This window comes from Thalassophryne amazonica, chromosome 20 (assembly GCF_902500255.1).
Source record: "Thalassophryne amazonica chromosome 20, fThaAma1.1, whole genome shotgun sequence".
NCBI lineage: Eukaryota > Metazoa > Chordata > Actinopteri > Batrachoidiformes > Batrachoididae > Thalassophryne > Thalassophryne amazonica.
The window spans coordinates 26,971,571-26,986,341 of NC_047122.1; the positions used below are offsets into that span (position 1 = coordinate 26,971,571).

The 14,771-nt window shown below is 41.4% G+C and overlaps 1 protein-coding gene across 2 annotated transcripts in view; it reads left to right on the forward strand.

Annotated features, from left to right (window-relative positions):
• The window catches only part of gabpb2a (GA binding protein transcription factor subunit beta 2a), a 26,049-nt gene extending 12,091 nt beyond the window's left edge, over positions 1–13,958 (forward strand). The window contains exons 5-8 of one of the 2 annotated variants that reach the window (XM_034160735.1): positions 2,578–2,746; positions 9,044–9,220; positions 9,311–9,429; positions 13,177–13,518. In XM_034160735.1, coding sequence (XP_034016626.1) covers positions 2,578–2,746; positions 9,044–9,220; positions 9,311–9,429; positions 13,177–13,518 — 807 coding nt within the window. Of the gene's footprint in view, positions 1–2,577; positions 2,747–9,043; positions 9,221–9,310; positions 9,430–13,176 lie in introns of both variants that reach the window. The other variant, XM_034160736.1, reaches the window with a different exon arrangement.
• Positions 13,959–14,771: the final 813 nt, after the last annotated feature.

Sequence of the window (14,771 nt, forward strand, 5' to 3'; positions counted from 1 at the left end):
TTTTCCAGGTTACATTGACTTTTTCTTGTACATGTTCATGAAAACCTTTTTAGATTTCCTCTTAGGATAATAATAATAATAATAATAATAATAATAATAATGACTTGGATTTCTATAGCACTTTTCATGATACCCAAGGTCGCTTCACAAGAGTAGGAGAAGGGAGGTAGAGGGCGAGGGGGTGGAGTTTTACGGAGGATAGGCAAGAGAGAAGAGGTGTGTTCTGAGGTGCTTTTGGAACTGTGTCAGAGAAGTGGCAGAATGAATGAAGGGGGCAGGTTGTTCCAGAGGTTGGGGGCAGTTACACAGAAATCTGCAAAGGTTCTGAGTCTGGTGTGGGGAGTAGGTCCTTCCTGACAGAGCGCAGGGACCGTGACTGGGAGTAGGGGTGAAGAAGGTCAGTGTCGTACTTGGGTGCCAGTGAATGGAGTGATTTGTAGGTAAGGAGGAGGATATTGTAGTTGATGCGTTCTTTGACTGGGACCCAGTGAAGTTTCTTGAGGATGAGGGTGATGTGCTGCCAGGGCTTGGTGTGAGTTAGCACCCTGGCAGCTGAGTTCTGGACATACTGCAGTCTGTCTAGGGCCTTGTTGGGCAGCCCTGACAGGACGCCATTGCAGTAATCCAGACGGGAGGTGATGAAGGCATGGATGAGTGTTTCGGTGACTGAGTCAGTAAGTGACGGCCGGAGTCTTGAAATGTTGTGCAAGTGAAAGAAGGCAGATTTGGTGATTCTCTTGATATGGGAACTGAATGAGAGTGTTGAGTCCAGAATGACACCCAGGTTACGCACTTCGGATGTTGGAGAGGTGGTGCAGCCGTCAGTGACCAGGGTGAGGTCTGCAACCTTCTTGAGCAGTGGTGCTGGGGCCACCACCATGAGCTCTGTCTTGTTGGTGTTAAGTTTCAGTAGGTTGGTGGTCATCCAAGTTTTGATATCCTGCAGACAGTTGTTGAGTTGTATTGGTGGGAGTTGTGAGGAGGGCTTGGTGCTGATATACAATTGGGTGTCATCAGCATAACAGTGAAAACTAAGTCCATGGTTGCAGATGATCTGACCAAGGGGGAGCAAGTAGCTGGTAAAGAGGAGGGGGCCAAGGACAGATCCCTGGGGGATGCTATGGTTAACTGCTGGTATGGTAGGATAAGAATCAAGAACCAGTTTCAGATGTTTCAGTCCTTTGGAATCGTGTACCTTGTACATTATTAATTCCTGTTCTAGTGTCGCTGTGCTATCCTGACACTTCTGTCTTTGGTATCATATCATCAACATCTGCATCTAGCATCAAAGGAAATGGCTGCATTGACATCGACAACCTGTGTAGGCCTACATTTCTTTTTTGAAAAGGAAATTGATCAGGAACCTATAAAGAATTGAACTGTTAAACAGAATCCGTAATGTAATCTATTAAGGATGGGGCTATCTGATCCGGTATCGGCTTCCGATGTCAACGTAATTCAAGTATCAGAAAATACAGATACAACTTGCACCGTTTTCCGATACCAGAGAGGAGACACTGTGAAACCTCTTAACTGCTGCTTGCTCTCTGCTGTTTGCTGCTGAGTGTGAGGAGGGGAGGGGGAAGGTTTATGAACTGAAGCCAAGCTGTTTAGAGAGGTCTGTTTCGCAGTCGAGGAGCAGTGTTAAGCCACGGGCAGCGGCAAATTTCCGCCCGGCTCTCTGGTTCAAATTGTCTGTGCCGCTGAGCATGGATTTTCTGACAAATGAACTGAATTGCTGCTGAAAAATTGTGCTGAAAGTTCAGCCGCTTCAGTGCAACCGAACAGAGTTTCTGTCCACTGAATGGGGAAAAAAGAAACTTTGTCAAAATACTTCAGTATTAATCCAGAGTTCCTCACGAGTGTAGCTGAAGATTTAGAAATTTACAGTTTATTTTACAAAGTTGAAAGACTTCCTGATTCCAAAAATTTCCAAGTTTGCTCTTAGCAGGAGCACGAGCGAAAGAGAGACAGAGCGAGCAAGCGAGAGGCCAAGAGAGAAAGACGGAGAGGGAGGATTTAATTTTCATTGAAATTGAAAATTGAGAAGGAGAGAGAGAGAGAGAGACAGCGTTGTCTTTTCTCTTTTAAGTCTATAAAAATGAGTCTGTAAAATTCTATTTAAAAAAAGTGCTTAATTCTTTCATCAAAACATCAAATCTAGGCTTGCATCTTAGACGTGCCTTCTGGGATATTGTAGCTGAACTTTCAGGTCTCCTTTTTAAGAAAATACTCTAAACACTTCATCATGAAGCTGTACGACTGAGAATACAAAATATCCTCATATAAAACCAACAACAATGATAATAATATTAAAGCAAACAGAATAGTATCGGTATCAGCAGATATCCAAATTCAGGTATCGGGATCGGATCAGATGTGAAAAAATGTGGATCGGTGTGTCTCTACAATCTATATCAATAATGAAAGGCTACCATTTGCCTTCCCTATCATCTTTATGTGCACATAAGTGGACAGTGCTGAAGAGCATAGCAGTGACTGTGGATTTAGTCATCTCTGTGCAGATGCTAATCACGATCAGCCTTGTTTCCATTTGGTCTTTGCATATGCATGCAGGAGGGAATGCAAAACCAGGTCAACATGAACCAGATGAATATGAACCAGGTCAATGTCAACATGGAGTCCAGCACCACATCAAACCAGCCGCAGTTCATCATCCAGGGAATACCTGCTTTACAAGGGGGTGTGGTCAACCTGGCCGACCTGCTGAACAAGGCCAACACTGGTACGCACGCTGTGTCTCTTTATGTCCTTCCACTGTGGATTCTGTATTGGGTGTGCACATATCTAGACTGACCTCCTCCCACCCAGAGTGTCACTTAAATATACATCATTATAGTTAAAATTCAATTTTCACTTTGTGTATATTGTATGTTTGGATTTCCACTGTTTACAAATAGAGTCTTGACTTACTGAGACTATAGTTAAAGTAGGCCTGCATTTAAATAAATGCAGTCAGATCTTTGAACCAAAAAATGACTTATATTTACACATAAGATCCTTCTGAATGTAGTAAAGTAAATCTGCAAGCCCAGCTCTGTCATTCAACGGAGAAATCTTAGTTTAAAAATGACAAATTTACAGCTAAAATTTAGCCCGCCGCAAAACTGTCAGCACATCCGGGACGCTGCTGAGACGTCAGAGAGAAGCCCCTATCCCAGCATGCATTGCGCACGCCAACTGTAATTTGTGGATTTATGTCAGTTTGCATCGCTTACAAAGGCACCTTTTTATTGTCTTATAGAGGGTTTTCATGTGACATATCGGTCACGTCATTTTTTGTCCCGTGGCCATTCTGGATTACAACGCAGTGGCCGCTGTGATTACACTTCGTGCATTTGGCAAACAATTGCAGAAGTTTCAGCATCGGCGTGAAGAAGCCTCACAGCACCGTGGCGCTGTGAGAGATCCGCCGCTAACAGAAATCCACTGCTCCCAGAATTTTATTTTATTTTATTCGGCAATAAAATTATATAACAATACATAAAAATACTGCAGAGGATAACACAAGAACGCTTCCAGTACGGATGCTTATTTACACTGTGGTCCTCGAGCACCGAGCTGCTGATCCGCAAGCTGCCCTTCCAGCGCCTGGTGAGAGAAATCGCTCAGGACTTCAAGACCGACCTCCGCTGTCTTGCGGTACGTTTGGTGAGTATACATTTCTTTTATTGTTGCTTGAAAATGATTTTTGGGGACTTTTTCCATACGCCCATTTGATTGAGTGGTGTCGCATTGAAAATGTACTGTCTTTAGCCTCCGGTGTTACCGTCGCGGGGTACGGATGCGGGACCTGCAAAGAATTCAAGTCATTAAAAAAATATAAACCTCTCTCAGCGGCCACGGAGCTCTGCAGCTCCGATTACCGAGGCCGTGCGGCGTTGTGGATTTTGCCGCAAGAAGTCTGTCCTTGCGGGCAACAGGTGTTACTGGCCGCTCCGCATCAAAACGAAGAAGAACGTCGCTCGCTGTCGATGTCGCCGCTGATCTGAGCATGCAGAGCTGTATCTCGCTTTCATTGCAGCTTACTTTTAGATGTTGAAATCCGGATGTGTATAACAGTAACATTACTAACAAATAAAATCAATTTCAATGCGGGATCGGACTGAAGGCTTTTTTTGTTTTTTGTTTTTTTTCTTTTTTTTGACCGGACTGAAGGCGCAAGCGCGTCGTCTTCTCCCCGATGTCATGGAAATGACCTGGATGTACAAACTGTTTTCACGGAGGGCTAAATTTTAGTTGCAAATTTGTCATTTTTAAATGAAGATTTCTCCACTGAATTACAAATTTGGGCTTACAGATTTACTTTACTGCATTCATAAGGGTCTTATAAATACATATCAGCTATTTCTTTCTGAGATCTGACCACATTTAATTCAGTGTAGGTCTACTTTAAGTTCTGTATGAGCTCTGAGGCCCCGTGGTGCTTCCTCTGTAAAGAACAAGCGGTAATTATAAATATAATGCAATGCTAAAATACCCTCAGCTGTATGAGCATTGTCTTCTTGATAATTTACAGTTGCTTAAGTATTAAGCTCCTATTGTCTTAAGTACAATTTGTACATATTCAATAAAGCCGCTCTATTAACGGACGTTAGTGTGCAAGCTAAATGTCTTGTAAATCAGTCCAGAGCTGTTATAAGGTTACAAAAACAGCGTTTTCAGTTTTCAGAAGTGTTTATTTCTCTCTAGCTTTTACATAATATATGACCGCTAATTAGCAAAGCTAACATTTTTGTTAGCAGATTATCTTTTCAGCTAACTTTGAACTTCTGCTAAATTTAGTTCCGATAACTTTTAGGCCACTAACATATTTTTGCAGGCATAGTGAATAAAGCTTAACAGTTAAAAAGATTTGTAAAGCCTGAAATGGTAGATTTTAGTGCCTGCCTGTTATGTTTTGTAGCAGACAGACAGCTATGGGTGATAGAGCTCAATCCTCTGCTAGCAGAGGAGAACTGACTACCAGAGAGAAAGGAAAAGGAGAAAAAAAATTGTTTATTTTCACACTGTACAGACTTGCAGGCGTATCACAGGAGTCATGCACAGCAAAACAGTTTTGACTTATGGTTAAAATTTTAACCAAACTATTTTCGGACAGGTTATTGCAATTAACATCACCTCTGTCATTTTACAAAGTGAAAATATCAGCTATATATTTTAGTTTTAAAGTAATGCACAAATTTTGAAGGTTTTATCATTTACAGACACACATGCTGAAATGCATTATGGGAAAATTAGTTCCCTGTTATAACACACAAGTTAGTGTAATGTGTGTGTTGTTTTTTACAAATAAATCTGTATTCAGGTATCGGGATTGGATCAGATGTGAAAAATATGAAAAATCAGTTTTGTTTTGTTTTTTTCATTTGTAAAATAAAAAGCGGCAATTTGAAAACTGAAAATTCTGTTTAAGTGATTCAGCATTTTTAGCAAATATGTGGCAATTGGTATTCACACACCATGAACACTGCCATCTACTGGATGGCCAGTAGGTGGCAATTTTCCCATAATGCATTTTGGCATGTGTATCTAAACGCTAAAACCTTCTAAATTAGTGCATTACTTTAAAACTAAGACATGTACCTGATATTTTCACTTTGTTTAATGACAGAGGTGACGTTATTTTCAATAACCTCTCCGGAATTAGTTTGGTTAAAATTCTAACCATAAGTCAAAACTGTCTTGCTGTGCATGACTCCTGTCATTCGCCTGCAAGTCTGTATGGTGTGAAAATAAAGATTTTTTCCTCCTTTTCTTAATTTCTTCTCTTTCCTTCTTCTCTTTCCTTCCCTTTCTCTTTGGTCACCAGGTCTATTTTGCTGAGAGAAGGCTGATCTGAGACAGAAGCACCGACTCATTGTTGGCAGTAGCTGCCAGTGTACTGGAGCCGATATAAAAAGTTATCGGTTTAGCTTTTAGCTGTAATTTCCGCTAACGTTTTGGGGGGTTTATTGGTTTAGCTCTATAAAAGTTAACTTTTCAGTTAGCGAATTAACGGTTATCGAAGCTAACTTTTTGGTTAGCTGTGCCCACCATTGTATATGACAAAGAGGTCATATTTACACACAAACAAAACGGAGTTTGCAGCTAGCTTCCAGCCTGTGATGTCACCATGCTAATGTCGGCAAAATGTCTTGTAAATCCCTTCAGAGGTGTTATTAGGTTACAAAAACAGCATTTTCTGTTTTAGAAGTGTTTATTTCTCACTAGCTTTTACATAATGCAGTTGAACCCCCATAACTTGCATATGTGTAACTCATGTTTTGGCTTTACTCACAGTCAGTTTGTGGACCCTGAAAATTTAGATTATTATATAAAGACCACTAGATACTGTATAAAGACCGCTGTATGTTTTTAGTGAACCTCATTAAGTCGTGCTTCAATTTTGTGAACCCCAACTTGATGGAATTAACAAGGTTTACCTGTATATGATAAAGGTGTTATATTTAGCCACAAACGAAGCAAAGTTAGCAACTAGTGACACCAGGAAGTAACGTCACCACACAAACGTCCACGAGCTCATACTATAAATATAGGAACAGAATCTGACTTTTTAACCTCTTAAAATAGGTCAAGGTTCACCATCTTTGAACTTGTTCAAGGTCTATCCCAAGACTTGAATTGAAGAACTGAACTGAACTGAACTTGAAGACTCTGGCAGTAAAAGGACTGGACTTATGCTGAGCACAGACAGACGGGTGGACGCAAAGCCTTCACAATACCCCAGGCCATATTTGATGGCCTTGGGTAAAAGTCACACTTTATGATCACTTTGGGGATTAAGCTTCATAAATTGATCCTTCAATAACGATCATGTGGAAAAAGATCCATCTGGAGACTCACTCAGCTAACCATTACGGCCCAAAACTAATTAGACCGATAATTTGCATGAATTGATGTAACCTTCATTATGACAAGCACTTAACATTCACAGTGTACACACAGTTAGGTCCATAAGTATTTGGACAGTGAGGTGGTCTTTGTAATGTTGGCTCTCTGCTCAAACCACAGTGGAAATGATGATCAACATGTTGTTTCAGTGACAGAGGCTTGCTGCACCTCTCCTTCACCAGACTCACCCTGGTATCCAGTCCAGAGGGGAGTCATAGACTCTTGTCGGCTTTATGCTACAGTTTTAGGGATGAACACAAGCACCAATGAGCCTCAGGACCTGGATAAGATTGACAAATTACTTAAATCAAAGCCAACGTTCCACATTACAAGCACATCGTTGTTTCTATAGAGGCAAAATCACACACACACACACACACACACACACACAGGTCACTGTCCGAATACTTATGGACCACACAGCCATCACATAAAGTCATACTTTTTTTTTTTTTTTTTCTTTAAAGTCCTAAATTAGCAAGCGACTGATCAGACTCTCATCCTTCACAAACTCCACAAAGACCATTAAGATATGTTCATGCATATCGGCCTCCTCTGCAGTCAGGTGGAGCTTATGCCTGTTAAATCTACGACACTAACTTCTCTCTCTCACACACACACGTTAGAGTGCCTTAATTGAGAGTGGCAACATGACAGGTCAAAAAAAACAAAAACTGGTCACATGGCTCATGGTGTCATCTTGGGTTCAAAATAGCGTTCGCTGTTAATTTGTCTGCATGGAAATCCAGCTATTTTATTTATTTATTCACTGAAAATTCTGGGTTGTTGTACATTTGGAGACACAAATAGACACAAGAAGGGCTTCAAGATGTACAGATTCCCTTCAGATCCGAACAGAAGAAAAATTTGTGAAAATAAAGTCAGCCGTGTGGGATGGAAGCCGACATCATCGTCAAAGTTTTGAGAGGTAAATTTATTGTTCAGTCCCATGTACAGTAAAACTTACCTAAACCGTCATCGTATAAACCAGATATTCGCAGTCACCGGACAAAAAAGTCCCAATGTGCTTGTATTATTTTCCATGTAATAAACACTGTATATAACAGATTTTTCACTCACATTGGATAAAATGTCCCGTCCGATGGCAATGTATTTCCGTTGAAAACCCTGAGAAGTCTGGACGTGCACAGTAACAGGTACAAAATAAAGTTCAGCGCTCTGACACTCGCCAATTTGAGGAAAGTGGGACCGGAGTCATTTCCCTGATTAAAAGTCCGACCATTTATTTTTTTCACACCGTGTTCATACTCGGACCTGCAGCCTGGACATGCCCCTGTTAAATCAGACACAGCAAAAGGCTGTGATTTGACACTTTGCTGCTTTCACAGCTTCCTCTGCCATCATATTATAATAGTTTTTGCAGTGCGCATGCTGATTACAAATGGATCAGAAAAGTCTGCACATTTGCAGCACAAAGTTGGAAAAAGGAAATTGTACAGCTTACAATTTGGAGGTGATAGTTGTAGAAAGAAAAGCTTGTTGAGAGTCAAATTCATCCAGAATAAAGCATAATCCAGAGACGGAGAACTTTAAAACTGTCAGGCATGACACAGAATTACAGCTGTCCAGCTGCATAAACCAGGCTTTAAGTCATCAGAAATTGTAAATTTGATAGCTTAACTATTTTTAGATTTCTGCTGTGTGTAAGCCCGATCCTGTCAGATCTCAGAAGCTAAGCAGTGCGGCAGCTGGTTAGTACTTGTATAGGAGGCCTCTTCTGAACACCAGCGGCTCTGTGTGTGTTTCTCCGGGTGAAACTGGAGTTGCGTCAGGAAGAGCATCCAGTGTAAAACTTGTGCTAAATACCAATGCGGAACTGGCTGTATCCGCTGTGACGACCTCGAACAAACAGGAGCAGCCAAAATGACCACATATTTTGATAGCACCTGTACCTGGATGTGTTTCTGTATGTGGTTAAATGATTAAAAAAAAAAATGTTGAAAACATAAAAGGTTCATTCAATAGTTCAGCGCAGTTGGAACCAAAATGGTGCCATGTTCTGCATTGATGCCACTCTCTCAATTGAGGGACTCTAACACACGTTGCTCTACACTGTCTCTGGTGGTCGGAACCAACTTTTCTGTTTTGTTTTATACCCCTTCCCCAGGTGAAACGGAAGAGACGATAACTACCAGCACCTTAGACTCCAACATCCAGCACGCCACAGTTGTTAACGAGGGAGGTCAGAGGGTAATCACTATAGTTACAGACCAGCACGGTAACCTACAGACCACAGGAGGGATGGCGCAACCGTTCTTTGTTACCATGCAGCACGGACAGCAGAGTCAGAGATGACCCCTTTCTTCTTCTCTAAGTAACACAGATTCCCTTTTTCTTCTTCTTCTGCTCTGAAATGTTGGTTGTTTACTTGCAGTGCTGGCAGTACCAGCCAATACTGTGACAGAGGAAGTGGTGACAGAGGAGCCCCAGGCCCCACCCTCCAGGAAAAGAAAGCTGGAAGTGACCACCAATCACAATGATACAGGAGAGACGGTGAGCTTGGACATGTTCATGAGACGCTGTCTGGCCTAAATGATAAAAATTACAGGAGTGCACGAGAACTGCTGCAGACAGTTGTGTTTTTCTGCAGGCAGTAAGCGAAATGTGAAAAGCTGGTGCTCATGAACATCACAAGTTTCAGCTGCACTGTAGCGAGCTTTACTGTGAAAGTCATATGTTCACAGTGGTTGCACTAACATTAAGAAGTTTGCAGGCTTTGCTGTAAGAATTATCGGCACATTTTCATTTGATTTTCATTTCATTTAACCTTTACTTAACCAGATTAGAAAACCCACTGAGATCAAGACCTCTTTCGCAGGGGGATTTGGCGAAGAAGACAACAGCACACACCAACAGGCAAAGCAATAATAAAAACAACACAGCTGCCATAAAATACAAACACAAGCAGATAACCTGTGGACACAATAATTACTTTAAATAATGCAAGCTGTAGTACAATAAAGCTCATGGTCTAAGACAGGGTTTAAGACAGACACATTGTCCAAAAGATTGTCGTTATCAGTTTTCTAATATTGATCGGAAAGCTGTCAGTGAAACCAGCCCAGGCAGTTTCAGTTCTGTTTGGAGGGTATTCCAAGAAAGGGGGGAGACAAAACTAAAAGCTTTCTTTCCCTTTTCCCTTCGAACATGGGGAACAGAAAAACACAGTGTCATTCGAACGTAAGGCATAGCAGCTTACAGTCCTCCACAGAAAAGTGGACAGATAGGTAGGAACCAGCCCAACAAGTCCATTATATACCAAAGTCATCCATTGTGTAAGCTGCCTTGCTTCCAAAGAGGCAGTGGTGGGCACAGCTAACCAAAAAGTTAGCTTTGATAACTGCTAATCAGCTAACTGAAAAGTTAACTTTTATAATGCTAAACCGATAAACCACTAAAAAATTTAGCAGAAGCTACAGCTAACCGATGACTTTCAGTATTGTCTCCCGTACACTCAGCTACTGGCAGGCTGCTTTTGAGTTTAAACACCGCCAGTGCTTCTGAACAGAATCGAAGACAATCACAAACCCAACACAACCAAAGAGCCAGCGCTTCAGTCTTTGTGCACCCTGCGCACTGCTGTAAGGAAGCGTCATTTCCATTCACAGGATACAGCATTTCAGCTGTGAGGCTGAACTCCTCAAAAGGAAACCAGGCCTTGAGGCGACACTGTTGTGATTTGGCGCTATATAAAGTGAATAAATTGAATTGAAATTGAGGTTCACTTTACCTATGATGCAGTTTGGCATCTGTGGGTGTTAATGTTCAAAAGTTCAGAATTAGTGCATTATAATAAAATTAAAATATATGTGTTATATTTTCACTTTGTACAAACATTAATGTAGTTAAACTATCTGGATTAATTTGGTTTATAAATCAAAACCATAAGTCAAGCCTGCTTTCCTTTTGAGGACTTCGGCCTCACGGCTAGACCACTGTACCGTATTTTCCGCACCATAAGGCGCACCTAAAAGCCTTAAATTTTCACCAAAATTGATTGTGCGCCCTATAATCCGGTGCGCCTTATGTGCGCACTGAATTCCAAAATCTGTAAAAACGACCAACGTTGTCTTTGACTGTCGGAATATCGGACCATTTCCCGCTGACACAAGGACCTAATACGTAAAGTACGTACGCTAGCAGCGTAGAGTACGTACCCTGGCAGCGATAAACTAATCGGAGAACACTACATAATACGTAAAGTACGTACGCTGGTAGCGTAGAGTACGTACGTTGCCAGCAATAAACCAATCAGAGAAGAGTCCGTGAGTCCGTGGTACGTACACTTACCTCCGCCACTCCTCCGGTAGTTACCGTATACTACAGGTATCCTGCAAAACAACATTTTTTTGTCTATGGACCCCTGAAAATGGCGCCAGTGAAGAGACATGCTTACGAGGCAAACTGCAGGCTATCAGTTACGCGGTTGTTCATGGGAATAGAGCAGCTGCGAGAGGAAACAAGAAAATGAACTGCGCCAAGTTAAAAAGACCAAACGGAGTTTCCGCAGAAACAAAGCGAGGTGGCCACAGCTAGAAGACCAGCTGTTCAATTCAGACACAGAAGATGAAGACTTCGATGGATTTGTGACAGAACCATAACAAAAAATAATGTGAGTACCATATTGTTAAATACCGGTAGTTCAAAGTTGTTAAAAAGTTCAAATAAACTCACCATTTTGCTTCCGTGACCTTTTTTTTTTTTTTTTTTTTGTAGACTATGTTTTAGCGTGCACCTTTTGTAAGGGTTAAGTACCCGCTAATTGACGCCACGCCTTATAATCCGGTGCGCCTTTTGTAAGGGTTAAGTACCCGCTAATTGAGGGCGCGCCTTATAATCCGGTGCGCCTTATGGTGCAGAAAATACGGTAATTTTTTTTTTTTTTTTTTTTTGTAGCAGCCTGGTGGCTAGGCCCCTTCTGCTGGGGTAGACTTGAGCTCATCTCCTATCAGCTGCCTCACTGTCACAAAATGTATAGCAGACAGGAGCCAACAGGGTTTATAAATGTTTTTCACCATTACTATGTAAATAAATGTTAGCGGTCTAAAAGTTATCGGAACTAAATTTATCAGAATTTCAAAATTAGCAAATATTTACACAAAAACAATAAAGCTTATCAGTTTGAACATTAAATATCTTGACTTTGTGGTGTATTCAGTTGAATATAGGTTGAAGAGGATTTGCAAATCATTGTATTCTGTTTTTATTTACATTTTACAAAACGTCCCAACTTCATTGGAATTGGGGTTGTACATATCCTGCCCTACCCTCATACTTTCTGCCACTCCAGACTTCTTCCTCATACAAAACCACAAGCTTCCTTTGGCAACCTGTGAAAAGCATTTACTGAGTCCCCAAACACACAATGCGACTCTTCTTGACTTCTCCATCAGCATTCTCAGAGCAAACATTACATCTGTAGTGCTATTTCCCAGCATAAACCATATTGCTGCTTGCAGATCTTCACCTCTTTTGTAAGCTTTGCTTCCACTACTCTTTTACATAACTTCATGATGTGGATTATCAACTTTATGCGTCTGTAGTTCCTGTAGTTCTGAACATCACCCTTGCTCTTAAAATTTTATACCAGCACCATTTTCCACTCCTCAGGCATCCTTTCATATCCCAAGATTTTAATTAAGCAATCTGGTTTAAAAATGCCGCTATGATCTTCTCTTAAATATTTCCACGCCTCCACTGGAATGTCATCTGGGCCAACTGCCTTTCTGCTCTTCATCCTCTTCATAGCTGTCCGCACTTTGTCCTTAGTAATCCCTTGCACTTCCTGATTTACTCTCTTCATGTCAGCCAGCATTCTCGCTCTCACATTTTCTTCATTCATCAGCTCCTCAAAATATTCCCCCTACCTTCTCAACATTCTCCTCACTTGTCAGCACATTACCATCTGTAGCCTTTATCACTCTAAGCCGCTACACATCCTTTCTTTGGCCAGTTGCTTAAAGTACTTAGTCCTAGAGGTTACTGTAATATCTAATTTAAATTGTTTAATCTTATATTTGGGATTTGTGTTTAATACTCAATTATATTTACGTATTTTCATTTGTAAAAATGTTGGGGTGAGAAGTTATATTGTTCACCACAACCTTTTCTGGCCTTGTCCTAACTTTTGTGACTCAGACCTTTTATAGGGTTTGATTTATTTCCTTCATCTTCCTTATTCCCTCTTTTTATATTGTTCTCTCATTATCTGTCATGTTGTGTATCTTTCTTCATCTGCAGGAGCTGTTGCAGAGGCAGCTGCAGGAGGCCAACAGGAAAGCTCAGGAGTATCGGCAGCAGCTCCTGCAGAAGGAGCAGGAGGCTGAGGAGTACCGCATCAAACTGGAGGCCATGGCACAAAGCCATGCCGGCAGCCTGTCCACAAACACCAATGGTGCTACTGCCGCCAGCCCTGTGGAGGTGGTTGGTGAAGAGGAGGAGGAAGAGGAGGCAGGAACGGGAATGGTGGAAGAGGAGGGAGAGATGGTGGTCCTGCAGGAGGGAGGAATTATCATGGAGGGGGAGGAGGGTCAGGTGACGCTCGTAGACACGAGAGGAGAGACAACAGGCATGGGCTCCTAACGAGGAGCAGGGAGAGGAGAGGAGGACACATCCCACAGACTGAGATGTATTAGCCAATAGGAGATGACCTGGTTGGAGGAAGTGAATCATGGAGGAGGATTAAAAAAAAAAGACAAATGCCTGAATAGTACAAATGACGGAAGTGATGTTCAAGAAAACGAAAACTTAAACGTCTGTATGAAGGAGGCGGGACCTTTGCTCAAAGGCACATTTGCTTTTTATTAAATTTTACCTCTGATCAAGGAAATGTAAAGACACCAGTTCTGTTTCCTTTTCAGATAAAATGCAGAAGATGATGAACATGAGATGACTAACACTCACTGCGACAAGTTGGAGTTGCAGATATATATATATATGTATATATATTTTTTTTAATGCATTTCTGTTTTTCCTCCCTGATTTATGGTCATTCTTCAGATATTAAACCTATTTACATCATTTATCTGCATTATGTTCAGTGTTTGTTTTTTTGTTTTGTTTTTTTTTTTGCCTGATGCCTATAAAACTAAGTGGAATATTTCTGAAAATGTTTTTCTTTTTTTAATTTAGTGTCCTAGAGCAGTTATTGTCTAGCACACACTGTAACGTGTTCTCAAGCCACAGACAAGTTTATCATGATAAAAACCAGTTTCTCTCAAATCTGTCCAGTTTAAACCAGATCATTGTACCTTTGCTGTTTAAAACTAGTTCATCTTTGTGCTTATAAAGCGGCCTAAAGTGCCTCAATGCTTCTGGTCAAACAAATAAAATAAAAGAAGATAGAGACTGACAGAAACATAGCTGAATGGAATCATTAAACAGAACAAGGTGGTGAAGGTTTGAGTCCCAGAGAAAACAGTAACTCAGTGACTGATGATCATTGATGAATCTTCTGCCTCTTACCTGGGTTCGGGTTGCAGTGGCAGCAGGCCAAGCAGCTCAACCCACACTTCCCTATCCTCGGCCAAGGCCTCTAACTTCCTGGAGGATCTAGAGGCATTCCTAAACGAGCTGGGAAATTTAATCCCTCTGGACTGTCCTGGGGCCTCCTCCCGGTAGTATGTGTCTGAAGACCTCCCTAAGGAGAAGACCAGGGGGCATACTCACTAGATACCCAAAACCATCTCAGCTGGCTCCTTTCGGAGTCCTTCCTGGATATTTGAGCTTCTCCCCATCTGAAGGTCATCTCTAAGAATGTCACCGCCAAAAACTTTATAATTATTCCATGTTTCATGAAAATCACTTCTATGACCATCTTTTTGTGTTAATTTTTT